This window comes from Oncorhynchus kisutch, linkage group LG19 (assembly GCF_002021735.2).
Source record: "Oncorhynchus kisutch isolate 150728-3 linkage group LG19, Okis_V2, whole genome shotgun sequence".
In the NCBI taxonomy this organism is placed as follows: Eukaryota; Metazoa; Chordata; class Actinopteri; order Salmoniformes; family Salmonidae; genus Oncorhynchus; species Oncorhynchus kisutch.
The window spans coordinates 65,460,741-65,487,845 of record NC_034192.2 but is presented as its reverse complement, the minus strand read 5'-3'; the positions used below and the strand labels follow the sequence as shown (position 1 = coordinate 65,487,845).

The 27,105-nt window shown below is 44.7% G+C and overlaps 2 protein-coding genes across 4 annotated transcripts in view; one reads left to right on the top strand and one right to left on the bottom strand.

Moving 5' to 3' along the window:
- Nucleotides 1–2,336, top strand: part of LOC109910220 (RING finger protein 44-like) — a 35,440-nt gene extending 33,104 nt beyond the window's left edge. For 2 of the 3 annotated variants that reach the window (XM_031797221.1, XM_031797222.1), the window contains exons 10-11: nucleotides 902–1,001; nucleotides 1,467–2,324. In XM_031797221.1, the coding sequence (XP_031653081.1) occupies nucleotides 902–1,001; nucleotides 1,467–1,529 (163 nt within the window). In that variant the 3' untranslated portion in view covers nucleotides 1,530–2,324. Of the gene's footprint in view, nucleotides 1–901; nucleotides 1,002–1,466 lie in introns of all 3 variants that reach the window. The other variant, XM_031797223.1, reaches the window with a different exon arrangement.
- An 11,101-nt stretch (nucleotides 2,337–13,437) lies between these two features.
- LOC109865051 (FAS-associated factor 2) lies at nucleotides 13,438–21,876 on the bottom strand. The gene is made up of 11 exons (XM_031797220.1): nucleotides 21,761–21,876; nucleotides 20,981–21,049; nucleotides 20,568–20,702; nucleotides 20,246–20,322; nucleotides 20,013–20,151; nucleotides 19,650–19,735; nucleotides 19,194–19,285; nucleotides 18,526–18,703; nucleotides 16,875–17,046; nucleotides 16,594–16,737; nucleotides 13,438–14,226 (listed from the first exon to the last, which is right to left on the bottom strand). The coding sequence occupies exons 1-11, from the start codon at nucleotides 21,863–21,865 to the stop codon at nucleotides 14,044–14,046; spliced, it is 1,380 nt and encodes a 459-aa protein (XP_031653080.1). The 5' UTR covers nucleotides 21,866–21,876; the 3' UTR covers nucleotides 13,438–14,043.
- Nucleotides 21,877–27,105: the final 5,229 nt, after the last annotated feature.

Sequence of the window (27,105 nt, the reverse complement as noted above, 5' to 3'; positions counted from 1 at the left end):
ATGCAGACATTTATGAAAATGCTGAAGGATTGAACAGTATAAACCAATCAGTCACTTATAATGTATGTGTTGCCACCCTAGGATCATGAACTACATCATGGCCTATTTATTGCCTTAACTCCCCTTATCTTACCTCATTTGCACCCACTGTAAATATAATTTGTTTTATTCTACTGTATTATTGACTGTATGTTTGTTTTACTCCATGTGTAACTCTGTGTCGTTGTATCTGTCGAACTGCTTTGCTTTATCTTGGCCAGGTCGCAATTGTAAATGAGAACTTGTTCTCAACTAGCCGACCTGGTTAAATAAAGGTGTTCTCAACTAGCCTACCTGGTTAAATAAAGGTGTTCTCAACTAGCCGACCTGGTTAAATAAAGGTGAAATAAAATGAAGTATATTTGTAACTTTTATTGTTCCAAAACATAAAATAATATCAAATACTGTGAACAATATTGTGATATGATATTTTGGTTGTATTGCTCAGCCCTACTATCCATCCATCCATCCACCCTTCCATCCACCCATCCACCCATCCACCCATCCATCCATCTACCCACCCTTCTATCCATCCATCCATCCACCCCATCCATCCATCCACCCTTCCATCCATCTACCCACCCTTCTATCCATCCATCCACCCCATCCATCCATCCATCCATCCACCCACCCATCCATCCACCCATCCATCCATCTACCCACCCTTCTATCCATCCACCCATCCATCCACCCACCCACCCATCCATCCACCCACCCACCCATCCATCCATCCATCCATCCCATCCATCCATTCACCCATCCATCCATCCACTCATCCATTGTAACAGTAACTGTCTTGTCCTTTTTAAACATGCAGTATTTCAGAACCTGATGATGCTCTGTGTGATACTCTCTCTTCCAGGTGTGTTGTGTGCTTTAGTGACTTCGAGTGTCGGCAGCTGCTGAGGGTATTACCCTGCAACCACGAGTTCCACGCCAAGTGTGTTGACAAATGGTTAAAGGTAAGCCCATCCCATTGTTAACTCTACGGTCTCAAATGGCACCCTATTCCCTATATAGTGCACTACGATTGACCAGGGTGGCACCCTATTCCCTATATAGTACACTACGTTTGACCAGGGTGGCACCCTATTCCCTATATAGTACACTACTTTTAACCAGGGTGGCACCCTATTCCCTATATAATGCACTACTTTTAACCAGGGTGGCACCCTATTCCCTATATAGTACACTACGTTTGACCAGGGTGGCACCCTATTCCCTATATAGTACACTACTTTTAACCAGGGTGGCACCCTATTCCCTATATAATGCACTACTTTTAACCAGGGTGGCACCCTATTCCCTATATAGTACACTACTTTTAACCAGGGTGGCACCCTGTTCCCTATGTAGTACACTACTTTTGACCAGAGCCCAAGTGCGATGGACAGGTTAACACCTCTTTTTTTTTGTCTTCCTTCTAGACCAATCGCACTTGCCCAATCTGCCGGGCGAACGCGTCAGAGGTGCACCGCGAGGTGGAGTGAGTGATACCCAGGCTTCTGGGTCTTTGATTGGAAAGCAGCACAAAACTAAACCCACAGAGTCTGTCTGTCTGTCTTAGCGCCTGCCTCAGCCTGCCTGGGGACATCTGCCACCTACCCTGCCTGCGTCGCCCCCACCACTCCTGCCACCTACCCTGCCTGCGTCCCCCACCCCCCTCCTCAACTACTCCTGCCCCACCTCAACAACAATAAGCAATCTAAGATTGCATGTTTGAGGCCCTTCCCTCAGCTTCTACTGCTGCATCTGATGGAAAAAGCTACTGCCTGCTACCAACCCATAGTCACAGAGTTGTCCTGTCAGTCCGTCTGTCTCCCTGGGATAGCCATTGATCCACCACCTCAATCTGCTCCTCTGCCTGGGTCAGTGTTGCAGATTCTGGGATAGCCATTGATCCACCACCTCGATCTGCTCCTCTGCCTGCGCCAGTGTTGCAAATTCCAAAGATGTGACCTACCATATGTTGTTATCGTCGTAGGGCTTTTACGTTGACAAGTTGTTGTTGTTTTGTTATCTTGTGGTTTTGGTTAGTTCTTTGTGACAGAGGGGTGTTGGAGTTTCCTGCATTGGAGATGTAGATGGTGATGGGGGGGGGGTGTTTTAAGGACCTAGTGGAGCCGGAGAGAGGCGTCACATGTTGTTTAATCAGCAGGCCAATAATTGGAATAATTCAACACGGTTAAAATTGTAGGAGACTAGACCATTCCACTGGCTGGCTGACCGTCATAGTACTGTAGGAGACTAGACCATTCTACTGGCTGGCTGACCGTCATAGTACTGTAGGAGACTAGACCATTCTACTGGCTGACTGACCGTCATAGTACTGTAGGAGACTAGACCATTCTACTGGCTGACTGACCGTCATAGTACTGTAGGAGACTAGACCATTCTACTGGCTGACTGACCGTCATAGTACTGTAGGAGACTAGACCATTCTACTGGCTGACTGACCGTCATAGTACTGTAGGAGACTAGACCATTCTACTGGCTGACTGACCGTCATAGTACTGTAGGAGACTAGACCATTCTACTGGCTGACTGACCGTCATAGTACTGTAGGAGACTAGACCATTCTACTGGCTGACTGACCGTCATAGTACTGTAGGAGACTAGACCATTCTACTGGCTGACTGACCGTCATAGTACTGTAGGAGACTAGACCATTCTACTGGCTGACTGACCGTCATAGTACTGTAGGAGACTAGACCATTCTACTGGCTGACTGACCGTCATAGTACTGTAGGAGACTAGACCATTCTACTGGCTGACTGACCGTCATAGTACTGTAGGAGACTAGACCATTCCACTGGCTGACTGACCGTCATAGTACTGTAGGAGACTAGACCATTCTACTGGCTGACTGACCGTCATAGTACTGTAGGAGACTAGACCATTCTACTGGCTGACTGACCGTCATAGTACTGTAGGAGACTAGACCATTCTACTGACCGTCATAGTACTGTAGGAGACTAGACCATTCTACTGACCGTCATAGTACTGTAGGAGACTAGACCATTCTACTGACTGACTGACCGTCATAGTACTGTGGGAGACTAGACCATTCTACTGGCTGACTGACCGTCATAGTACTGTAGGAGACTAGACCATTCCACTGGCTGACTGACCGTCATAGTACTGTAGGAGACTAGACCATTCTACTGGCTGACTGACCGTCATAGTACTGTAGGAGACTAGACCATTCTACTGGCTGGCTGACCGTCATAGTACTGTAGGAGACTAGACCATTCTACTGGCTGACTGACCGTCATAGTACTGTAGGAGACTAGACCATTCCACTGGCTGACTGACCGTCATAGTACTGTAGGAGACTAGACCATTCCACTGGCTGACTGACCGTCATAGTACTGTAGGAGACTAGACCATTCCACTGGCTGACTGACCGTCATAGTACTGTAGGAGACTAGACCATTCCACTGGCTGACTGACCGTCATAGTACTGTAGGAGACTAGACTATTCCACTGGCTGACTGACCGTCATAGTACTGTAGGAGACTAGACCATTCTACTGGCTGACTGACCGTCATAGTACTGTAGGAGACTAGACCATTCCACTGGCTGACTGACCGTCATAGTACTGTAGGAGACTAGACCATTCCACTGGCTGACTGACCGTCATAGTACTGTAGGAGACTAGACCATTCCACTGGCTGACTGACCGTCATAGTACTGTAGGAGACTAGACCATTCCACTGGCTGACTGACCGTCATAGTACTGTAGGAGACTAGACCATTCCACTGGCTGGCTGACCGTCATAGTACTGTAGGAGACTAGACTATTCCACTGGCTGACTGACCGTCATAGTACTGTAGGAGACTAGACCATTCCACTGGCTGACTGACCGTCATAGTACTGTAGGAGACTAGACCATTCCACTGGCTGACTGACCGTCATAGTACTGTAGGAGACTAGACTATTCCACTGGCTGACTGACCGTCATAGTACTGTAGGAGACTAGACCATTCTACTGGCTGACTGACCGTCATAGTACTGTAGGAGACTAGACCATTCCACTGGCTGACTGACCGTCATAGTACTGTAGGAGACTAGACCATTCTACTGGCTGACTGACCGTCATAGTACTGTAGGAGACCATTCTACTGGCTGACTGACCGTCATAGTACTGTAGGAGACTAGACCATTCCACTGGCTGACTGACCGTCATAGTACTGTAGGAGACTAGACCATTCTACTGGCTGACTGACCGTCATAGTACTGTAGGAGACTAGACCATTCTACTGACCGTCATAGTACTGTAGGAGACTAGACCATTCTACTGACTGACTGACCGTCATAGTACTGTGGGAGACTAGACCATTCTACTGGCTGACTGACCGTCATAGTACTGTAGGAGACTAGACCATTCCACTGGCTGACTGACCGTCATAGTACTGTAGGAGACTAGACCATTCTACTGGCTGACTGACCGTCATAGTACTGTAGGAGACTAGACCATTCTACTGGCTGGCTGACCGTCATAGTACTGTAGGAGACTAGACCATTCTACTGGCTGACTGACCGTCATAGTACTGTAGGAGACTAGACCATTCCACTGGCTGACTGACCGTCATAGTACTGTAGGAGACTAGACCATTCCACTGGCTGACTGACCGTCATAGTACTGTAGGAGACTAGACCATTCCACTGGCTGACTGACCGTCATAGTACTGTAGGAGACTAGACCATTCCACTGGCTGACTGACCGTCATAGTACTGTAGGAGACTAGACTATTCCACTGGCTGACTGACCGTCATAGTACTGTAGGAGACTAGACCATTCTACTGGCTGACTGACCGTCATAGTACTGTAGGAGACTAGACCATTCCACTGGCTGACTGACCGTCATAGTACTGTAGGAGACTAGACCATTCCACTGGCTGACTGACCGTCATAGTACTGTAGGAGACTAGACCATTCCACTGGCTGACTGACCGTCATAGTACTGTAGGAGACTAGACCATTCCACTGGCTGACTGACCGTCATAGTACTGTAGGAGACTAGACTATTCCACTGGCTGACTGACCGTCATAGTACTGTAGGAGACTAGACCATTCCACTGGCTGACTGACCGTCATAGTACTGTAGGAGACTAGACCATTCCACTGGCTGACTGACCGTCATAGTACTGTAGGAGACTAGACCATTCCACTGGCTGACTGACCGTCATAGTACTGTAGGAGACTAGACTATTCCACTGGCTGACTGACCGTCATAGTACTGTAGGAGACTAGACCATTCTACTGGCTGACTGACCGTCATAGTACTGTAGGAGACTAGACCATTCCACTGGCTGACTGACCGTCATAGTACTGTAGGAGACTAGACCATTCTACTGGCTGACTGACCGTCATAGTACTGTAGGAGACCATTCTACTGGCTGACTGACCGTCATAGTACTGTAGGAGACTAGACCATTCCACTGGCTGACTGACCGTCATAGTACTGTAGGAGACTAGACCATTCTACTGGCTGACTGACCGTCATAGTACTGTAGGAGACTAGACCATTCCACTGGCTGACTGACCGTCATAGTACTGTAGGAGACTAGACCATTCCACTGGCTGACTGACCGTCATAGTACTGTAGGAGACTAGACCATTCTACTGGCTGACTGACCGTCATAGTACTGTAGGAGACTAGACCATTCCACTGGCTGACTGACCGTCATAGTACTGTAGGAGACTAGACCATTCCACTGGCTGACTGACCGTCATAGTACTGTAGGAGACTAGACCATTCCACTGGCTTGGAGGAGACGCCTGGCTGACTGACCGTCATAGATGCATGTTAGTGTAGCTGACTGATGGGTTAAAGTGACCTGTTAATATAATATATGTTTTGCAATAATGTATTGATGATTTCAATAGTTTGTTCCCTTTTCGTTTGTGTTCTTTTTCAATCTGCTGATGCTATTGTGAAAGTGTGACTTGCTGTGGTTAAAATTTAGCCTCATCTGGCACTGAGAATGATGATCCACCACTGACTTCTGACTTGTTGAGGATATATCTGCTCCTCCACACCCTGTTGGTCCCCCCCCCCCCCCACTGTGATACACAACTGACTGGACGGAGGGATGGTGGAGGAAGAGGAGATACACAACTGACTGGACGGAGGGATGGTGGAGGAAGAGGAGAGATTATGCTGTGGAGTTTACTTTGTTGTTCTGGTGAAGGAAGGGTCCTCATATTGGCTCCCAGAGAGAGAGAGGACAAAGCACTGCCTCTCTATGAAATCATCTGCCCTTTCTGCACAATGACCACATCCATCCTCCTTGCCAACCTTGGCCCTCTGGGGAAAACGTGTGTGTGTGTGTGTGTGTGTGTGTGTGAGAGAGAGAGTCTGCTAGATTCTGAGCAGCACTGAAGGATTTGCATAGACTGTTGATTTTAAACTAGCAATATTTTAACCAAGTATCGCCACAACATTTTAAATGAAGAAGAAAAAAACCAAGCCAACAAAAACAAGGAATGCTGGTGGGGGGGTCTGCTGCACCTCTGCTGCACCTCTGCTGCACCTCTGCTGCACCTCTGCTGCACCTCTGCTGCACCTCTGCTGCACCTCTGCTGCACCTCTGCTGCACCTCTGCTGCACCTCTGCTGCACCTCTGCTGCACCTCTGCTGCACCTCTGCATCGATGAGGGATACAGGAGAGGGCCTTCACTACCCCAGCATCACCCACGCTGGCTGACTGCTGCTGTTGAGCTTAATGCATAAAACAGTGTGTGTAATGAGTAATGGGTTTAACGTGGACATTTGTCTTCCTGTTTTTGGAAGAACCAGGCTTTTATCTCTTTGTTTGTGAGCCAAATATTATATATATATATATATATATATATATATATACTCTTTCAAGATTTCAGATATGCCTTCTCAAGACCTTGACAAGCACAAACCTATTATAACTTACTAATCTTTCAAAAGAAAAAAAATCCCGTTGTCATTTCCACTTGTTTTTAAGAGTATAGTTTTTAAATGGTGTTTATTTATTGGTTTTAACTATCTTAGAGACAACGTGTTAAAGGACAAGGTCAGAGCACTAACGTGGTTAAATGGTATGTGTTCTAACTTAAAGGCAACTTAACTTGGGGCAGGTCTTGTTGTTAGGCCGTGCTAACTAATGGTGTTGTAAAAGATGAAGTGTTGTATGCTGCATAGCTTCAGTGTGAAAGCTTCTCGATAATCGTCTTGTTTTGAAGACAAAAGAATGTTATAACTCCCTGTTGTAAAACATCTCTAGTGACCTGACAAGACAGACGCTCTGGCTTTGTCCCCCGGCTGAGCTGACTGTACTATTTACAGTGATGATCAGGACAGGAAGAGGTTGGAGACAAAGATGGAGGGAGGGAGGGAGGGAGGAGTGGTGTTTGGTAGAGTGATACTGTTGGACATCTATAGGTTTGTGTCCCAAATGGTACCCTATGTAGTGCACTACTTTTGACCAGGGCCCATAGGGACTTAATGCACTATATATAGTGATAGTGTTCCACTTGGGACTGTCCTCATCTTTGTTCAGATTTCCAAAAAGAAATGTTGTTGGGGTAAAAAATCTATATATATATATATAAATATAAAATGTTACTCTGGGTGTCTTTTGTAAGTGTTGTGTGAGTAGGGGGACTCCTTTCTATTCCCAACTACACCAATAAGCACTGATAGGCAGATGTAACTTTTTCTATAGCGAATGTGAGTCTCTTTGTGACGTGTGTTACCACCTTTAAAGAATGAGAAGAAAAAAAAGCCATCTTGATGAGTTTAAAGTAAAAACCCACAGCTTTGAGAGTTAATCTGTGTACATATCTGTCCACTGGCATATAAAACAATCCCTCAGGGTTTCTCAGTATATAAGAACAAAGGAAAACGGTCTGTTTTGATGGGACAGATACCATGAAAGGATTGGTGGTGGATTTGAATTGTTCTTGGTTGTTTTCCTCAGCCCACGCATATTTTTTTATGTAATCTATTCAAATACTAGTAATAATAATTGTTGACTTATATATGATTTTTTTTGCCAGAGTAGTGGATATTGCATCATATTATCATACATTTAGTTTGTGTTCTTGAACAACCACACGATGTACAGACATGTATACTTCCATAACGGTTGCGATCCAATTTTAAAACGTGCCATTGATGCACACTATCCTACCTAAAAATATTTAAAAAAAACACTTCCAAAACAACTCTAAAGGTGTTTGCATGATTTAAAACAAATCTTTAAAAAAATAAAAATAAAACCAAGTGTGTATTTTCAGTGAAAGATATGTAGCCATGGGGGACGGTGGACTATTTAACGGTGCACAACATGCATGTCCTACTCGGTCCCAACTGGTTTTTAGCTAGCTCTAGTTGGCTTCGGGTTCGTTCTTCAGATGGCGTTCCGTCACTGCTCAGCTGATAACTGCCATGCGTTGTACTGCACACGTTTGTAACCCAACTGAATCACTACAAGATTTGATTTGCGCTTTTGTTAAAATTAAAGTTGTCTGGACTTGGAACTGGGGAGAAATCCTGGATTTTTAAAGTTGTTTAGTTATAATATGTATGCTATGTTATTATTGCGTTAGATAATAAACCTGTCTAGCACCTAGGTAACTGAAAGCCATAGTGAAAAACCATTCTGATCTGATTTGGGTATGATGCTGTTTGACATGAGGATCTGATTGGATGGATTCTTAGAGCATGTTGCTATGCTAATAGCCTTAAAATGGTCAGTTACATTCAACACAGTTAAAGGACATTTAAACAAATAAATAACATGTTAGTCAAACTAATAACCACCTACTTTATTCTCAATGTAGATTTGACATCTAGATTTTTAAATTTCTTTTATCCACTTATTGAAACATTAGAGACATGGTTTGGGGGTAAACATCTATTTGGCTTTAATGACCATATTGTAAAGGCTGAGGTCATTTTAAAATCAAAACATAACAAAAATTAAAATAGAATCTTGTAGTCTTTCTGTGATCCAATTAATGAATGATCTCACAGCTTCTGTGGTGCAAAGGAAAACAAATAGAAGAAAATGGTGTACCAGCTAAAATTCATTTTTATTTAGGATATGATTTCTGTGGTGGCGTTGTAGGTTTCCACTGTTTTCCAATGATCTGTTGCTGGTGGCGAGAATAGTGTTCTGTTTACTGCTTCTACTGCTTCTAGGGGGGCTCCCATCCAACCAGCCAGGGGCATGTTCGGTGTTAGAAACAACAGATGTTTGCTTTGATACTTGCACATTTACAGTTACCTCAATTTTGCCACCTTTTGGATTTTAAAAAAATATTAAAAAATAATAGCTAATATATTATATATATATATGTATATTAGGACAATGGTTCTATGTTTTCATTCCATTGGAAGCATATTGTTTGTAGCATTTAACTAGTTAGTGTATACACACCTGTATACTGATTGACATTTTTCAGATTTGTACTTTTTTAAACTGAAAGTTGCTAGTTCTGCTTTACCCGAGTCGTGCAATCATTTATTTTTTATTTTTATCGTGGCTGATTTGAGAGTGTTGTTCACTAATAAACGTATGATGTATACCAATATTACAACCGTCCCTTTGCCTGTTTTCACTGTAATCACCATTCGAGTTCACACAAAGTTGTCGTGAATGCTAGTATGGCTCCCTATTCCCTATATAGTGCACTACTTTAGACCAGAGCCCTATGGAACCCTGTTCCCTATATAGTGCACTACTTTAGACCAGAGCCCTATATAGTGCACTACTTTAGACCAGAGCCCTATGGAACCCTGTTCCCTATATAGTGCACTACTTTTGACCAGAGCCCTATGGCACCCTATTCCCTATATAGTGCACTACTTTAGACCAGAGCCCTATGGAACCCTGTTCCCTATATAGTGCACTACTTTAGACCAGAGCCCTATTCCCTTTATAGTGCACTACTTTAGACCAGATCCCTATGGCACCCTATTCCCTATATAGTGCACTACTTTAGACCAGAGCCCTATGGAATCCTGTTCCCTATATAGTGCACTACTTTAGACCAGTGCCCTATATAGTGCACTACTTTTGACCAGAGCCCTATAGAACCCTGTTCCCTATATAGTGCACTACGTTTGACCAGAGCCCTATAGAACCCTGTTCCCTATATAGTGCATTACATTTGACCAGAGCCCTATAGAACCCTGTTCCCTATATAGTGCACTACTTTTGACCAGAGCCCTATGGAACCTTGTTCCCTATATAGTGCACTACTTTTGACCAGAGCCTTATAGAACCTTGTTCCCTATATAGTGCACTACTTTTGACCAGAGCCCTATGGAACCCTGTTCCCTATATAGTGCACTACTTTTGACCAGGACCCTATAGAACCCTGTTCCCTATATAGTGCACTACTTTTGACCAGAGCCCTATGGAACCCTGTTCCCTATATAGTGCACTACTTTTGACCAGGACCCTATAGAACCCTGTTCCCTATATAGTGCACTACTTTTGACCAGAGCCCGAGGCTCTCATACTGTGTTGAGAAAAGGAATGTGATCTTGTGAGATCAGGATGAACATAGTTTATTTCTTTGCCATCCTTTCTTCACAGCCAACTAGTATTCGATGAAACATTTACTAATAGGTTAGCATAATATGTTTTGTTTCCTACATACACTACATGAGCAAAAGTATGTGGACACTTGCTTGTTGAACATCTCATTTCAAAATCATGGGCATTAATATAGAGTTGGTCCCCCTTTGCTGCTATAACAGCCTCCACTCTTCTGGGAAGGCTTTCCACTAGATGTTGGAACATTGCTGCTATAACAGCCTCCACTCTTCTGGGAAGGCTTTCCACTAGATGTTGGAACATTGCTGCTATAACAGCCTCCACTCTTCTGGGAAGGCTTTCCACTAGATGTTGGAACATTGCTGCTATAACAGCCTCCACTCTTCAGGGAAGGCTTTCCACTAGATGTTGGAACATTGCTGCTATAACAGCCTCCACTCTTCTGGGAAGGCTTTCCACTAGATGTTGGAACATTGCTGCTATAACAGCCTCCACTCTTCAGGGAAGGCTTTCCACTAGATGTTGGAACATTGCTGCTATAACAGCCTCCACTCTTCTGGGAAGGCTTTCCACTAGATGTTGGAACATTGCTGCTATAACAGCCTCCACTCTTCTGGGAAGGCTTTCCACTAGATGTTGGAACATTGCTGCTATAACAGCCTCTACTCTTCTGGGAAGGCTTTCCACTAGATGTTGGAACATTGCTGCAGGGACTTGCTTCCATTCAGCCATACGAGCATTAGTGAGGTCGGTCACTGATGTTGGGCGATTAGGCCTGGCTCGTAGTCTGTATTCCAAAGTCTGTATTCTCAAAGGTGTTAGATGGGGTTGAGGTCAGGGCTCTGTGCAGGCCAGTCAAGTTCTTAAAAAAAAAGTCACCTTTTATTTAACCAGGTAGGCCAGTTGAGAACAAGTTCTCATTTACAACTGCGACCTGGCCAAGATAAAGCAAAGCAGTGCGACACAAACAACACAGAGTTACACATGGAATAAACAAACGTACAGTCAATAATACAGTAGAAACAAGTCTACATGGGCTGTGTACAGGTACAGTGATCGGTAAGCTGCTCTGACAGCTGATGCTTAACGTTAGAGAGGGAGATATAAGACACCAGCTTCAGTGATTTTTCAATTCATTCCAGTCATTGGCAGCAGAGAACTGGAAGGAAAGGCGGCCAAAGGAAGTGTTGGCTTTGAGGATGACCAGTGAGATATACCTGCTGGAGCGTGTGCTACGGGTGGGTGTTGCTATGGTGACCAGTGAGCTGAGATAAGGCTTTACTTAGCAAAGACTTAAAGATGACCTGGAGCCAGTGGGTTTGGCGACGAGTATGAAGCGAGGGCCAGCCAACGAGAGCATACAGGTCGTAGACGTGGGTAGTGTATGGAGCTTTGGTGACAAAACGGATGACACTGTGATAGGCTGCATCCAATTGGCTGAGTAGAGTGTTGGAGGCTATTTTGTAAATGACATCGTCGAAGTCGAGGATCGGTCAGATGGTCAGTTTTATGAGGGTAAGTTTGGCAGCATGAGTGAAGGAGGCTTTGTTGGGAAATAGGAAGCCGATTCTAGATTTAATTTTGGATTGGAGATGCTTAATGTGAGTCTGGAAGGAGAGTTTACAGTCTAACCAGACACCTAGGTATTTGTAGTTATCTACATATTCTAAGTCAGAACCATCCAGAGTAGTGATGCTGGAAGGGCGGGCATGTGCGGGCAGCGATCAGTTGAAGAGCATGCATTTAGTTTTACTAGCATTTAAGAGCAGTTGGAGGTCATGGAAGGAGTGTTGTATGGCGTTGAAGCTCAATTGGAGGTTTGTTAACACAGTGTCCAAAGAAGGGCCAGAAGTATACAGACGTTTTTCCACACTGATCTCAACAAACTATTTCTGTATGTACCTCGCTTTGTGCACAGGGGCATTGTCATGCTGAAACAGGAAAGGGCCTTCCCCAAACTGTTGCCACAAACTTGGAAGCACAGAATCTTCTAGTGTCATTGTATGCTGTAGCAAGATGTATGCTGTAGCATTAAGATGTACCTTCACTGGGAACTAAGGGACCCAATCCATGAAAAACAGCCCCAGACCATTATTCCTCCTCCACCAAACATTACAGTTGGCACTACGCATTGGGGCAGGTAGCGTTCTCCTGGCATCCACGAAACCCAGATTTGTCCGTCGGACTGCCAGATGGTGAAGCGTGATTCATCACTCCAGAGAACGCGTTTCCACTGCTCCAGAGTCCAATGGCAGCAAGCTTCACACCACTCCTGCTCTGCCACGGAAACCCATTTCATGAACTTCCCCACTAACAATTATTGTACTGACGTTGCTTCCAGATGCAGTTTGGAACTCAGTAGTGAGTGTTGCAACCGAGGACAATGTTTACGCACTACAGCACTTGGCCATCCCCATCTGTGAGCTTGTGTGACCTACCAGTTCACGGCTAAGCCATTGTTTCCACTTGACAATAACAGCACTTACAGTTGACCGGGGAAGCTCTAGCAGGGCCGGAATTTGACAAACTGACTTGTAAAGGTGGCATCCTATGACGGTGCCACGTCGAAAGTCACTCTTCAGTAAAGACCATTCTACTGCCAATGTTTGTCTATGGAGATTGCATGGCTGTGTGCTTGATTTGAAACACCGATCAGCAAATCCAATTTGAAGGGGTATACACATAGTTTTGTATTTATAGCGTACCTACAAAAAAATATATTAAAACTGACATGACTTTAAGATTAGCAGAGTTTCTGTGGGCTGGTAGGAAGGCTGAGATGTATTAGACCAAGAATGCCGGGGTTGGGAACAGAGCACTGACAGCCACTTCAAAATCAAAACCATCACAACATTTTAAAAATGTTTAATTTATAGTTGTTGGAAAATGACATCTTAAACATGACCAGCCCATTCCGATGTTACAGGAGAAATAGGCATCTATGAGTCACCACAGGCAGACTGTTATACTAGAGATAGAAGCTGGGGTCCTCTTCTTGTTGAACTGGGTTGTCGTTCTAAACTGCAGGCGGTACAGAAACTCAACCCCCTCGCTTGTTTGGTCGTTTCAAGACAATTACATTATAGAGTCAACTTTGATTGAATATTTAAAAAAAGAAAATATAATAAGAAAAAAAAAAAAAGTAGTGCTTTTTCAGCCTTGTTCTTTAAATATGTAATGTATGTACAGGAAGGGTAGTTCACATTGCTCTCCTTTTAAACATAACCAAATTTAACTGGAGGAGAGAGGAGGAGGTATCATGGTGGACAAGACAGCCGGGGGATAGAGTAGGGCTAAATTATTTTGTGTTAAAGAGGTTTGTTTTTGTTATTTCAGACAGTGATCCCTTGTTGTGCACAACGGCCATTTAAACAAAACAAAAATGTGTGAAGAAACAAGGAAAAAGACAAGTTATTTTCCTCATGTTGGAAGTTGAGGAGAAGGTTAGCTAGGTGTCAATCTTCTGTGAGGTCCTGAACAAAGAGGACCTCAGAACGGCTGAGGCCGGCCTCTTTCAGGCTGGGGGGGTTGGGCTGCTCCTCCGTGGGAAGGCAGGGCAGGACCCGGCGGGGGAAGTTGGTAACTATCTGGAATTTCTCCGGGGTCTCCTTCAACGAGAACAGGAAGTCGTATATTACCTGGAGAAACAGAGGGAGAGATGGGTGCTCTTTTTTGTTGTCAAGACCATACGTTCCATTGGTATAGGCTACCATGGGGTGGCAGGTAACTTAGTGGTTAGAGCGTTGGACCAGTAACCAGCAGGTAACCTAGTGGTTAGAGCGTTGGACCAGTAACCAGCAGGTAGCCTAGTGGTTAGAGCGTTGGACCAGTAACCAGCAGGTAGCCTAGTGGTTAGAGCGTTGGACCAGTAACCAGCAGGTAGCCTAGTGGTTAGAGCGTTGGACCAGTAACCAGCAGGTAGCCTAGTGGTTAGAGCGTTGGACCAGTAACCAGCAGGTAGCCTAGTGGTTAGAGCGTTGGACCAGTAACCAGCAGGTAGCCTAGTGGTTAGAGCGTTGGACCAGTAACCAGCAGGTAGCCTAGTGGTTAGAGCGTTGGACGAGTAACCAGCAGGTAGCCTAGTGGTTAGAGCGTTGGACCAGTAACCAGCAGGTAGCCTAGTGGTTAGAGCGTTGGACTAGTAACCAGCAGGTAGCCTAGTGGTTAGAGCGTTGGACTAGTAACCAGCAGGTAGCCTAGTGGTTAGAGCGTTGGGCCAGTAACCAGCAGGTAGCCTAGTGGTTAGAGCGTTGGACCAGTAACCAGCAGGTAGCCTAGTGGTTAGAGCGTTGGGCCAGTAACCAGCAGGTGGTCTAGTGGTTAGAGCGTTGGACCAGTAACCAGCAGGTAGCCTAGTGGTTAGAGCGTTGGACCAGTAACCAGCAGGTAGCCTAGTGGTTAGAGCGTTGGACTAGTAACCAGCAGGTAGCCTAGTGGTTAGAGCGTTGGACCAGTAACCAGCAGGTAGCCTAGTGGTTAGAGCGTTGGACCAGTAACCAGCAGGTAGCCTAGTGGTTAGAGCGTTGGACCAGTAACCAGCAGGTAGCCTAGTGGTTAGAGCGTTGGACCAGTAACCAGCAGGTAGCCTAGTGGTTAGAGCGTTGGACCAGTAACCAGCAGGTAGCCTAGTGGATAGAGCGTTGGACGAGTAACCAGCAGGTAGCCTAGTGGTTAGAGCGTTGGACCAGTAACCAGCAGGTAGCCTAGTGGTTAGAGCGTTGGACTAGTAACCAGCAGGTAGCCTAGTGGTTAGAGCGTTGGACTAGTAACCAGCAGGTAGCCTAGTGGTTAGAGCGTTGGGCCAGTAACCAGCAGGTAGCCTAGTGGTTAGAGCGTTGGACCAGTAACCAGCAGGTAGCCTAGTGGTTAGAGCGTTGGGCCAGTAACCAGCAGGTGGTCTAGTGGTTAGAGCGTTGGACCAGTAACCAGCAGGTAGCCTACAAATCTGTCGTCAACCCCCTGTTCCTAGGCCATTCAACCCACTGTTCCTAGGCCAGTCAACCCACTGTTCCTAGGCCAGTCAACCCACTGTTCCTAGGCCAGTCAACCCACTGTTCCTAGACCAGTCAACCCACTGTTCCTAGACCAGTCAACCCACTGTTCCTAGACCAGTCAACCCACTGTTCCTAGACCAGTCAACCCACTGTTCCTAGACCAGTCAACCCACTGTTCCTAGACCAGTCAACCCACTGTTCCTAGACCAGTTAACCCACTGTTCCTAGACCAGTCAACCCACTGTTCCTAGACCAGTCAACCCACTGTTCCTAGACCAGTCAACCCACTGTTCCTAGACCAGTCAACCCACTGTTCCTAGACCAGTCAACCCACTGTTCCTAGACCAGTCAACCCACTGTTCCTAGACCAGTTAACCCACTGTTCCTAGACCAGTTAACCCACTGTTCCTAGACCAGTTAACCCACTGTTCCTAGACCAGTTAACCCACTGTTCCTAGACCAGTTAACCCACTGTTCCTAGACCAGTTAACCCACTGTTCCTAGACCAGTCAACCCACTGTTCCTAGACCAGTCAACCCACTGTTTCTAGACCAGTCAACCCACTGTTCCTAGACCAGTCAACCCACTGTTCCTAGACCAGTCAACCCACTGTTCCTAGACCAGTTAACCCACTGTTCCTAGACCAGTTAACCCACTGTTCCTAGACCAGTTAACCCACTGTTCCTAGACCAGTTAACCCACTGTTCCTAGACCTGTTAACCCACTGTTCCTAGACCAGTTAACCCACTGTTCCTAGACCAGTTAACCCACTGTTCCTAGACCAGTTAACCCACTGTTCCTAGGTTGTCATTGAAAGTAAGAATTTCTTTTTAACTGACTTGCCTAGTTAAATAAAGGTATAAAAATATATATATATATATATATATATATATGTACCAGGGCAGTTAAAGTTTGATTGTGTAGAATTGGGAGTCGAGCCTCCACTGGTAAACACCAGGCTGGTTAAAATGCAGATGCTGTAAGTTGACTAGAGCAGAGCCGTGTTCGTACCGTCAGGGACTCCTGGAAGAGGAACCGCCTCTCCACTCTGGTGTCGTTAGGCAGTTTGAAAACTATCTTGACGCTGTCAGGGTCGTCTGCTGGGGGTTCGGGGGGAAGACATTCTGACTTAAGCTCCTTCTCTTCCTCCAACGTCTAAAAACACAGATTTTGTTAGCCACAGTCAAACTGGCAACAACTAATTATTAAATAACATAAAACCAAGATAAGGAACAGTTTTAATGTAGGCAGAGCGATAGAGGACAGAGTATAAAAAGACTCCTCGTTCTCACCCTCCTCCTCCTCTCCTCGGCCAAAACGGTCTGACGGACCTTCTCCTCCTCCGCCTGGACCTTCTCCTGCTCCTCCCTCTTCCTTCGGTCCTTCTCCTGGTCGGCTCTGAGCGACTCCAGGTAGGCCTCGTCCTGCTGCGCCCGCAACACCTGCGTCTGGTTCCTCTCCTCCCTGGAACACACACAGACACTTTCAATTAACCTCCATCTCCAGGACCAGAGACAGACGTATGGGAGATCTCCAGGACCAGAGACAGACGTATGGGAGATCTCCAGGACCAGAGACAGACGTATGGGAGATCTCCAGGACCAGAGACAGACGTATGGGAGATCTCCAGGACCAGAGACAGACGTATGGGAGATCTCCAGGACCAGAGACAGACGTATGGGAGATCTCCAGGACCAGAGACAGACGTATGGGAGATCTCCAGGACCAGAGACAGACGTATGGGAGATCTCCAGGACCAGAGACAGACGTATGGGAGATCTCCAGGACCAGAGACAGACGTATGGGAGATCTCCAGGACCAGAGACAGACGTATGGGAGATCTCCAGGACCAGAGACAGACGTATGGGAGATCTCCAGGACCAGAGACAATCTCCACATTTGTGTTTTTCATAATAGTAAAATAATCATATGTGGGTTTCAAATACACTAAAACAATTTCCCATACTTTTGTTTGAGTTTGTCTGGTATTGAAAACCCAGATCGGCAGTCAGTTAATGTCAGTCCCTCACTGTTCAGTCATCAGGTAGGATCAGTCCCTCACCGTTCAGACGCCAGGTAGGATCAGTCCCTAAGCGTTCAGACATCAGGTAGGATCAGTCATCAGGTAGGATCAGTCCCTAAGCGTTCAGACGCAAGGTAGGATCAGTCCCTCACTGTTCAGTCATCAGGTAGGATCAGTCCCTCACCGTTCAGACGCCAGGTAGGATCAGTCCCTAAGCGTTCAGACATCAGGTAGGATCAGTCATCAGGTAGGATCAGTCCCTAAGCGTTCAGACGCCAGGTAGGATCAGTCCCTCACCGTTCAGTCATCAGGTAGGATCAGTCCCTCACCGTTCAGACGCCAGGTAGGATCAGTCCCTAAGCGTTCAGACATCAGGTAGGATCAGTCCCTCACCGTTCAGTCCCTCACCGTTCAGTCATCAGGTAGGATCAGTCCCTCACCGTTCAGTCATCAGGTAGGATCAGTCCCTCACCGTTCAGTCATCAGGTAGGATCAGTCCCTCACCGTTCAGTCATCAGGTAGGATCAGTCCCTCACCGTTCAGTCATCAGGTAGGATCAGTCCCTCACCGTTCAGTCATCAGGTAGGATCAGTCCCTCACCGTTCAGACGCCAGGTAGGATCAGTCCCTAAGCGTTCAGACATCAGGTAGGATCAGTCCCTAAGCGTTTAGACGCCAGGCAGGATCAGTCCCTCACCGTTCAGACATCAGGTAGGATCAGTCCCTAAGCATTTAGACGCCAGGTAGGATCAGTCCCTCACCGTTCAGATGCCAGGTAGGATCAGTCCCTCACCGTTCAGACATCAGGTAGGATCAGTCCCTAAGCGTTCAGACATCAGGTAGGATCAGTCCCTCACCGTTCAGACACCAGGTAGGATCAGTCCCTCACCGTTCAGACACCAGGTAGGATCAGTCCCTTACCGTTCCAAGCGTTCAGACATCAGGTAGGTCTGGTTGGCCTCCATGATGAAGGTGAGCTGGTTGAGGAGGTCCTCTGATTGGATGAGCCCCTCCAGACGTCCCACCACCGTCATCTTACGGTCCTTCAACATGATCATGGCCAGGAACGGGTAGGTGTTCTCACGCAGCGCCTGGGACACTGAGGTACAGACACACAGGGGGTTAAAAACACACCAAACACAGATTAAAACACTGAAATAAAGTGATTGATTAAGAGATTCCACCTCATATCTTAAGAGGACACGGATGAAAATCATCCATCATCCCTAAGAGATTCCACCTCATATCTTAAGAGGACACTGATGAAAATCATCCATCATCCCAAAGAGATTCCACCTCATATCTTAAGAGGACACTGATGAAAATCATCCATCATCCCAAAGAGATTCCACCTCATATCTTAAGAGGACACGGATGAAAATCATCCACAGTTCCAGCACAAATGATTTACTTTTATTTTTCTTTAACCCCATTTAACCATTTCAAACTGACTGAGAACACGTCCTCATTCACAGCAACAACAACGACGACGAGTGAAGGAGGAGGCCAGTTCCTCTTTGTAGAATGTATCTCCAGCTCTAGGAGATCTAGGTAGTGAAGACACAATGCAAGAGTAGACGGATGTGTACCTCTGTATCCCTCGGGCCTGCTGGTGGAACAGGCCCAGAACAGCATCCTGGTGTTGAGGAAGGTCAGGACCTCTTCTGTACATAACGTGGAGCTGGAGGAAGATGGAAACAGAAGCATCATTAATATAAACCGTGAGAGGAAAGATGTACCGAGTACACTTTAAGGAAAACATCTAATAAATGAAGAGTGGATAGTATGTGTATATAATACCAAGCATGACATAAATAAAGAAACCGGCATGGTATTCCTTCGTCCAATCAACTGAATCCATATTCAAACCAATCATCAACAGACCCTGAATTATAACTAGATAACCAACTAATGATTCTTGCCTCCCTGGAAAAAGGACAATAGCACCCAAACGGTGCCTGGCCTTCCAGAGTTTGGGTATTGCATTGTAGTATCATTGGGCATTTTGTTGTCTGTGTAAAGTGATCACTTCTTATTGGACCTACCGACAGAACTGGTCTGTATCCTGGTGGTCCTCTCCATGGAGGTAAACTAACAAGTAGCGAAGCTCACGTTTGGCATCATTCAATGCCTACAAGGGGGAAAACAAAAACATACACCTCACTGAATAACACCACCAGCTATCAACCAAGTTACACATCGATTCAATCCACGTAGAACCTATATGGATTCTGGAACATCCGCTTTCTTAAAACCATTTCGTCGGTTGTTCAATAAAATAAAACGTAAGGTGTGTCAACCTTTTTTTGGGGGGGGGTGTTCTTCTGCATTCTAGCATACTTGTTGTGGATGGTCACGGTACTAGTATCCCAAATTGAGAATTAAACTGGGGAACCTGAGTAACACACCTGGCTATATGTTCCCTGGTAAAACACTGGATGCGATCGACCGTACTTCTCTTCAAAACTATGGATGAAGGAGACCACGTCACCCACAGGGTCTGTGACACGTCCACGAGGGTCTGGCCTGACCCACCGCAGGGCAAACCTGGTTAGGAAGGAGGAGGAGGAGGAACCAATCAGTCACCTTTATACAGAAACGTCAGGGGAACTGATGGCCAAATACAGTTTCTTTGTATTACCTGAATATGTCCAGAAGTGTGTAATATGTCAATCTGAAAGGTAGCATTATCATGTAGTAACTCCATCCTATTAATCCCTGGACAAACATAAGAAAAAGACCAGATGCAACATGGTCAGAAAAGTGGAAAGATTCAATGAGAAAACTACAGCTGTCAGCTGGATGATGTTAGTAAGCAGAAGGTTGCGCCACTGTGTATGCGAATGTCATATTGCAGATTCTACCTTAAAGTTGAGATGCTAGAACAGTTTACCGGTGACATATAAGAGCAAAATGAGAAGAACATCATAAGAGACAGAGAGACAGAATGTGTGTGTACGTACTCTGGGTTGTGGCCTGGAGACGATATAGCTATACACTCTGTGGTCTGCTGTGTTGACCTGTAAGGGTCTGGAGGGCGGAGGGTTAAACACACTGGGAACTCCTTCCTGCTCGTTCAGTCTGTCCTGCACTGCAGCCTGGGAACGAACACACACACACACAATTATCCATTTGATCTCACCCTGCACACCACAAGAAGACTAAACCGTGTCGCAGAGCCCATGCAGAATATTGAAGGCAACATTTCTCATTAGATATATATATATATATATTACTGCACGTAGGTCATTTATAACAGTGCAACCTCTGATGAACTATTGGATTCACTGGGTGCATCATAACCTGTGTATAATGTAGTCGTTAAGGCCCACATCAAAAACAGCCATTCATGTATTTTGGGGGCGACAGTTCTTACCTCGATGTTCCAATTGTGTTGTTCTAATGTACGACGACATTGGTCCATAGACTCTAAACCTGTCAAGTCCTGGAAAATCAAATGCAAAAAAATAAAATAATCTGAACTCTCAGATCTAACACTGGTTGGTGTACACGAGATTGGACAAATCTGTGAAGTTATGTTCAACCGAATTTATTTCCAATATGTTACTTTCCTACAGGCCATTTCCACATCTTGGGTATGGATGAGACAGAGGGGGCCTTACTAGGAATGAACCAGTCATTGCTTGTCATGTGTCATTAACAGTTGTGTGTGTCTGATGTTCACTCTCAAACCATCTTCTAGCTAAAATGCTAAGTAACGTTAGCTTGGCTGACCAAGTAAATTGCTAGCTAGCTAGTTAGCCAACTGTCGTTAGCTTAGCTAGTTAGTTGGCGTAAGTTAACCAAGTGCTGCAGATAACCAAGTTAAACATGTCCTTTCTAATTCACATTACACTGATTTAAGTTTGTTGATTCGTTTCTTTGTGAGTATTGTCGGGAACGAACTAGCAACTCAAGAAAATATTTAGGATAGAAAATAATTGTTGTGTTGCTAGATTAGATATAACGTTAACGGTAGCAAGTTAGCTAACGTTAGCGGTGGCGCTATGGGGTATCAACATTATATTGTCAAAAAAGCGTTTTTTACACCCATTAGCGTGCTTTATTCTAGATAATGTCCTTCATATATCTAAACATACATTAATATGGAGTTATATAAAAAAGAAATACTTAAACCTGAAGAAAGGCTGACTACCTGAAATTGAAGGAGTTTTTCGGTCTGCGCCTGAGATAATTCCTGCTCCTCTGGCGCCGCCATCTTACCTCGCCAACAGTGACGTGCAATTCGCGAACGATTCATTATTCGACTCTTTTTTTTTTTTACTGACTCGAGTCATGATTCATTGATTCATTATTCGACTCTTTTTTTTTACTGACTCGAGAGTCATGATTCACTTATTCATTAATCGAGTCTTTTTTTTTTACTGACTCGAGAGTCATGATTCATTGATTCATTAGTCGACTCTTTATTTTTTTTACTGACTCGAGAGTCATGATTAATCTTTCTGAATGACTCATTCGTTTGAGTTGTTCGTTTGACCTGCCTAGTCCTGGCAGTAATGATTCCAACAGCACGATTGATACACGCTGCTCTGTCTCAGTGGCTCCCAGAGGACTGTTCCGAGCACCAAACTGTCTGTCATATGCGCGGAAAATTGATAATAAGCTTAGTACATAGAGAAGAAAAATGTTTAGAACTGATAATTGATCATGGTGCAAGAATGTTTGCAGTTTATTGAATGTTACGGAAACAGCGTTGTAGAACCAAAACATACACAGCCTCTGCTCATCAAACTCGAGAACTAAAAGCCAATTTATGTTTGATTCCGAAGATGTGGTCAGAAGCTTCAGGGTGAGACGCAATTGCAGAGGCAACCAGAGGCATGAAGAAGCCAAATTGAGCTCTGTGGTGTCAATGTGCACCTCTCACATTTTGCAATAATGTAGCTCATCATTGACATGACTGGTTGAGGTTGGGTGGGGGCTACAGGTCCAGTATAAACACAAACTCAATTTGTGTAACCTTTATTTAGCTAGGCATGTCCGTTAAAAACGAATTCTTATTTACAATGACGGCGTCATGCTAGAGGCATCACTACAGACCCTGGTTCGATTCCACGCTGTATCGCAAACCGGCCGTGATTGGGAGTCCCATATGGCGGCGAACAATTGGCCCAGTGTCGTTAGGGTTTGGCCGGGATAGGCCCGTCATTGTAAATACGAATTTGTTCTTAACTGACTTGCCTAGTTAAATAAAATAAAAATGGTGAATGATGTAAATGAGAGGCTCGGAGAATCCTAACTCTTTCCAGTTTTCAGTTCATCGTTCACTGGGGGTCCTGAGTGCGTTGGGCATGAAAAGCGCTGCATGGCAAATATGTTATCTGCATTGGCTGTGCAGCATTTATGGTGATATGGCCTCTACAGAAGTCAGAGCATTCCTAGTTCTTGCACAGCGCTGTTATGAAGGAAATGAGTTTGCGTCTATACAGGACCTCCGTCCCTCATCTACTGTCAACCAATAATGTCAATGCGGAGTTATACCGAGCCCCTCTGCATTGTTATAAAATGTGAGAGGCCGAATTTGGCCTCAGTTGCGTCACACCATCCAGTGCCTCCGACCACATTTTCGGATCAAGCGTAAATTGGCTCTTACTTACTCGAATGAAATGAGTCGAAAAACTCGTTATTTTGACGAAACGAGTGGAATAGATCCGAGTCAGTAAAAACACAGATAGAACAATGAGTCAGACATTTCAAGCATCCGGTTGAAGTTTCCTCTCACTGCCAAATATGGCGATGAGAGGAAGCTCAGTGGCTTACAGTGGGGAAAAATGTAACGAGATGTATTTTGGCCGTCATGCACATTTTCTCCTCAATTAAACGTTTGTTCTCAATAGACTCTTCTGTTTCCGAAACTACAGTCTGTACCAAACAGAGTGGACTACGTTTTGTAGGCTTTACCATTTGCCAAAGTAAAACATAATAATAGCGTTGCTTAGAAGGACTGCAAGGGCGAATTGAGTTATTGCACAAATGCGATTCATACTAGGCGTTCCCTAACGAAATATGCAAATAAATGCTAGAACGCGCCAATAGGATCTCGCTAGCTCATGCTTGGCCCTGCCCACCTCAATGTCTGTTCTGCCCACTATGGTTAATTTGATCCAATTGGAAATGAAAGGCTCTGTTCTATCTTGGATTAGTTATATAACATCTTCGGTAAAATGACAAGAATTTCGGTCAAACTTCCGGTCTGTCACTACTCGCCAATCCCCTACCAAGACAAAGAAGAGGCAAAGCGAGAGGGTTTACTCTGCCAAACATCTATCCAGGGTAATAAGACCAAGAAGTGAGGAATTTTTGTATGGAGGTTAACGAGAGAGTGTCGAATTTGGTCAACTAAAGAATAAATTGATAATTTCTCCACAAGGCTTTATATTTGATCAATAGAAGTTTCATAATGGGGCGCGTTCGAAATTGCAGCCGACTTTAAAAGACAAGACTGACTAATTTACAAATCACCTTGAATCATAAATAGCTACTCAATATTATTTGTAGATCAGTCAGTTGGTCACAATTTACCCATGATGCAGCAAGGTTTTGATGCTCTCCAACCAAGGGTGTGTTCGTAAATGTAATCTGGAGTGCCAGGGTGCACTCAGTGTCAGATTGTCCATCAGTAAATTCAGAGCGTTTTGCTCTCGAAGCGTTCAGAGAGCACACTGGACGCTCTGGCTAAAGAGTAGCGTTGATCCAAGCATTCTGATCTCACAACAGCAGTCAAGCATCCAAGCTAACGTTGGCTAGTTTCCCAGCTACAAATTAGAGAACACCTCACTCTTACCATTTTACTCTCCCTAACAGCACTGGTTAGACTGTTTTCATGTTATCCAGAGCATATTTATTTATTTATTTTGCTCCTTTGCACCCCATTATTTTTATTTCTACTTTGCACTTTCTTCCATTGCAAAACTACCATTCCAGTATTTTACTTGCTATATTGTATTTACTTTGCCATCATGGCCTTTTTTGCCTTTACCTCCCTTCTCACCTCATTTGCTCACATTGTATATAGACTTGTTTATACTGCATTATTGACTGTATGTTTGTTTTTACTCCATGTGTAACTCTGTGTCGTTTTATCTGTCGAACTGCTTTGCTTTATCTTGGCCAGGTCGCAATTGTAAATGAGAACTTGTTCTCAACTTGCCTACCTGGTTAAATGAAGGTAAAATAAAAATAAATAAATAAAATTGGTGACTAACTGTGCTGCAGGCAATAATTTAAATCACACTTTTTCCCCCCCGACGTTTACTGACACCGACCATATTCAACGGGTGTTGAGCGTTTGTAAATTCATCAGTTATTCTGTGCTCTGGTACACTCAGATGAGAGTGCTCTGAAATCGGAGTAGATAGCCAGAGTGAATTTACAAACGCACCCCAAGCGGCGAGGGTTCCGGCAAAGACAGTACAGTAGGAGTATGAAGCAGAAACTGCTTCTCCAATGGAAATCACCGATCACTCTTGTAAGAGATGTCATGGCGATGTTGTCATGGCGATGTTGTCTAACTAAGCTCATGTGCAGAAACAGGTCATCAGGTCTAACGGTCGTCTTGCGCCCAATTGCTTATGTGCAGGCCTCAAATCAAAAGGCACTCCTTCGATATAAAATAAAACAATTTAAGAAAATGAAAACGCCTCAGTTTGTCACTTTCACGAGGTTTGGAGTAATAACATGTTCAACTACTTAAGACATTGTCTCGAATCTAGGTTGTGGATCTAGGTTGTGGATTTCGGTTGTGAATCTAGGTTGTGGATTTCGGTTGTGAATCTAGGTTGTGGATTTCGGTTGTGAATCTAGGTTGTGGATTTCGGTTGTGAATCTAGGTTGTGAATCTAGGTTGTGGATTTCGGTTATGAATCTAGGTTGTGGATTTCGGTTGTGAATCTAGGTTGTGGATTTCGGGTTGTGAATCTAGGTTGTTGATTTCGGGTTGTGAATCTAGGTTGTGGATTTCGGTTGTGAATCTAGGTTGTGGATTTCGGTTGTGAATCTAGGTTGTGAATCTAGGTTGTGGATTTCGGTTGTGAATCTAGGTTGTGGATTTCGGTTGTGAATCTAGGTTGTGAACCTAGGTTGTGGATTTCGGTTGTGAATCTAGGTTGTGGATTTCGGTTGTGAATCTAGGTTGTGGATTTCGGTTGTGAATCTAGGTTGTGGATTTCGGTTGTGAATCTAGGTTGTTGATTTCGGGTTGTGAATCTAGGTTGTGGATTTCGGTTGTGAATCTAGGTTGTGAATCTAGGTTGTGGATTTCGGTTGTGAATCTAGGTTGTGGATTTCGGTTGTGAATCTAGGTTGTGGATTTCGGTTGTGAATCTAGGTTGTGGATTTCGGTTGTGAATCTAGGTTGTGGATTTCGGTTGTGAATCTAGGTTGTGGATTTCGGTTGTGAATCTAGGTTGTGGATTTCGGTTGTGGATCTAGGTTGTGGATTTCGGTTGTGAATCTAGGTTGTGGATTTCGGTTGTGAATCTAGGTTGTGGATTTCGGTTGTGAATCTAGGTTGTGGATTTCGGTTGTGAATCTAGGTTGTGGATTTCGGTTGTGAATCTAGGTTGTGGATTTCGGTTGTGAATCTAGGTTGTGGATTTCGGTTGTGAATCTAGGTTGTGGATTTCGGTTGTGAATCTAGGTTGTGGATTTCGGTTGTGAATCTAGGTTGTGGATTTCGGTTGTGAATCTAGGTTGTGGATTTCGGTTGTGAATCTAGGTTGTGGATTTCGGTTGTGAATCTAGGTTGTGGATTTCGGTTGTGAATCTAGGTTGTGAATCTAGGTTGTGGATTTCGGTTGTGCATCTAGGTTGTGGATTTCGGTTGTGAATCTAGGTTGTGGATTTCGGTTGTGAATCTAGGTTGTGGATTTCGGTTGTGAATCTAGGTTGTGGATTTCGGTTGTGAATCTAGGTTGTGGATTTCGGTTGTGAATCTAGGTTGTGGATTTCGGTTGTGAATCTAGGTTGTGGATTTCGGTTGTGAATCTAGGTTGTGGATTTCGGTTGTGAATCTAGGTTGTGAATCTAGGTTGTGGATTTCGGTTGTGAATCTAGGTTGTGGATTTCGGTTGTGAATCTAGGTTGTGGATTTCGGTTGTGAATCTAGGTTGTGGATTTCGGTTGTGAATCTAGGTTGTGGATTTCGGTTGTGAATCTAGGTTGTGGATTTCGGTTGTGAATCTAGGTTGTGGATTTCGGTTGTGAATCTAGGTTGTGGATTTCGGTTGTGAATCTAGGTTGTGGATTTCGGTTGTGGATTTCAGGGAAATAAACGGCAAAGGAAGAATGTTTCACTTCTCTCATTGATTTCTCAAAACCCGGCCTTCCTAATAAGTCACTTTAGTCATGACTTTGTAGGAGTACTACAATCTGTCGGTTTGTTCATTATCAATGTCCCTATCAATTTGATGTACAGTGTGGTTACAATCTATATCTACACTGAACAAAAATATGAAAGTAACATGTAAAGTGTTGGTC

Excerpts from the sequence above, each read along its gene's own strand:
- LOC109865051 (XM_031797220.1), bottom strand. The coding sequence starts at position 21,865 with ATGAATCGTTCGCGAATTGCACGTCACTGTTGGCGAGGTAAGATGGCG. Across the intron at positions 18,704-19,193 it reads CAGGCCCGAGGGATACAGAG|TGTCCCAGGCGCTGCGTGAG; the intron begins GTACACATCCGT and ends TCTGTACCTCAG. Across the intron at positions 17,047-18,525 it reads ATGTCTGAACGCTTGGAACG|GGAGGAGAGGAACCAGACGC; the intron begins GTAAGGGACTGA and ends TGTGTGTTCCAG.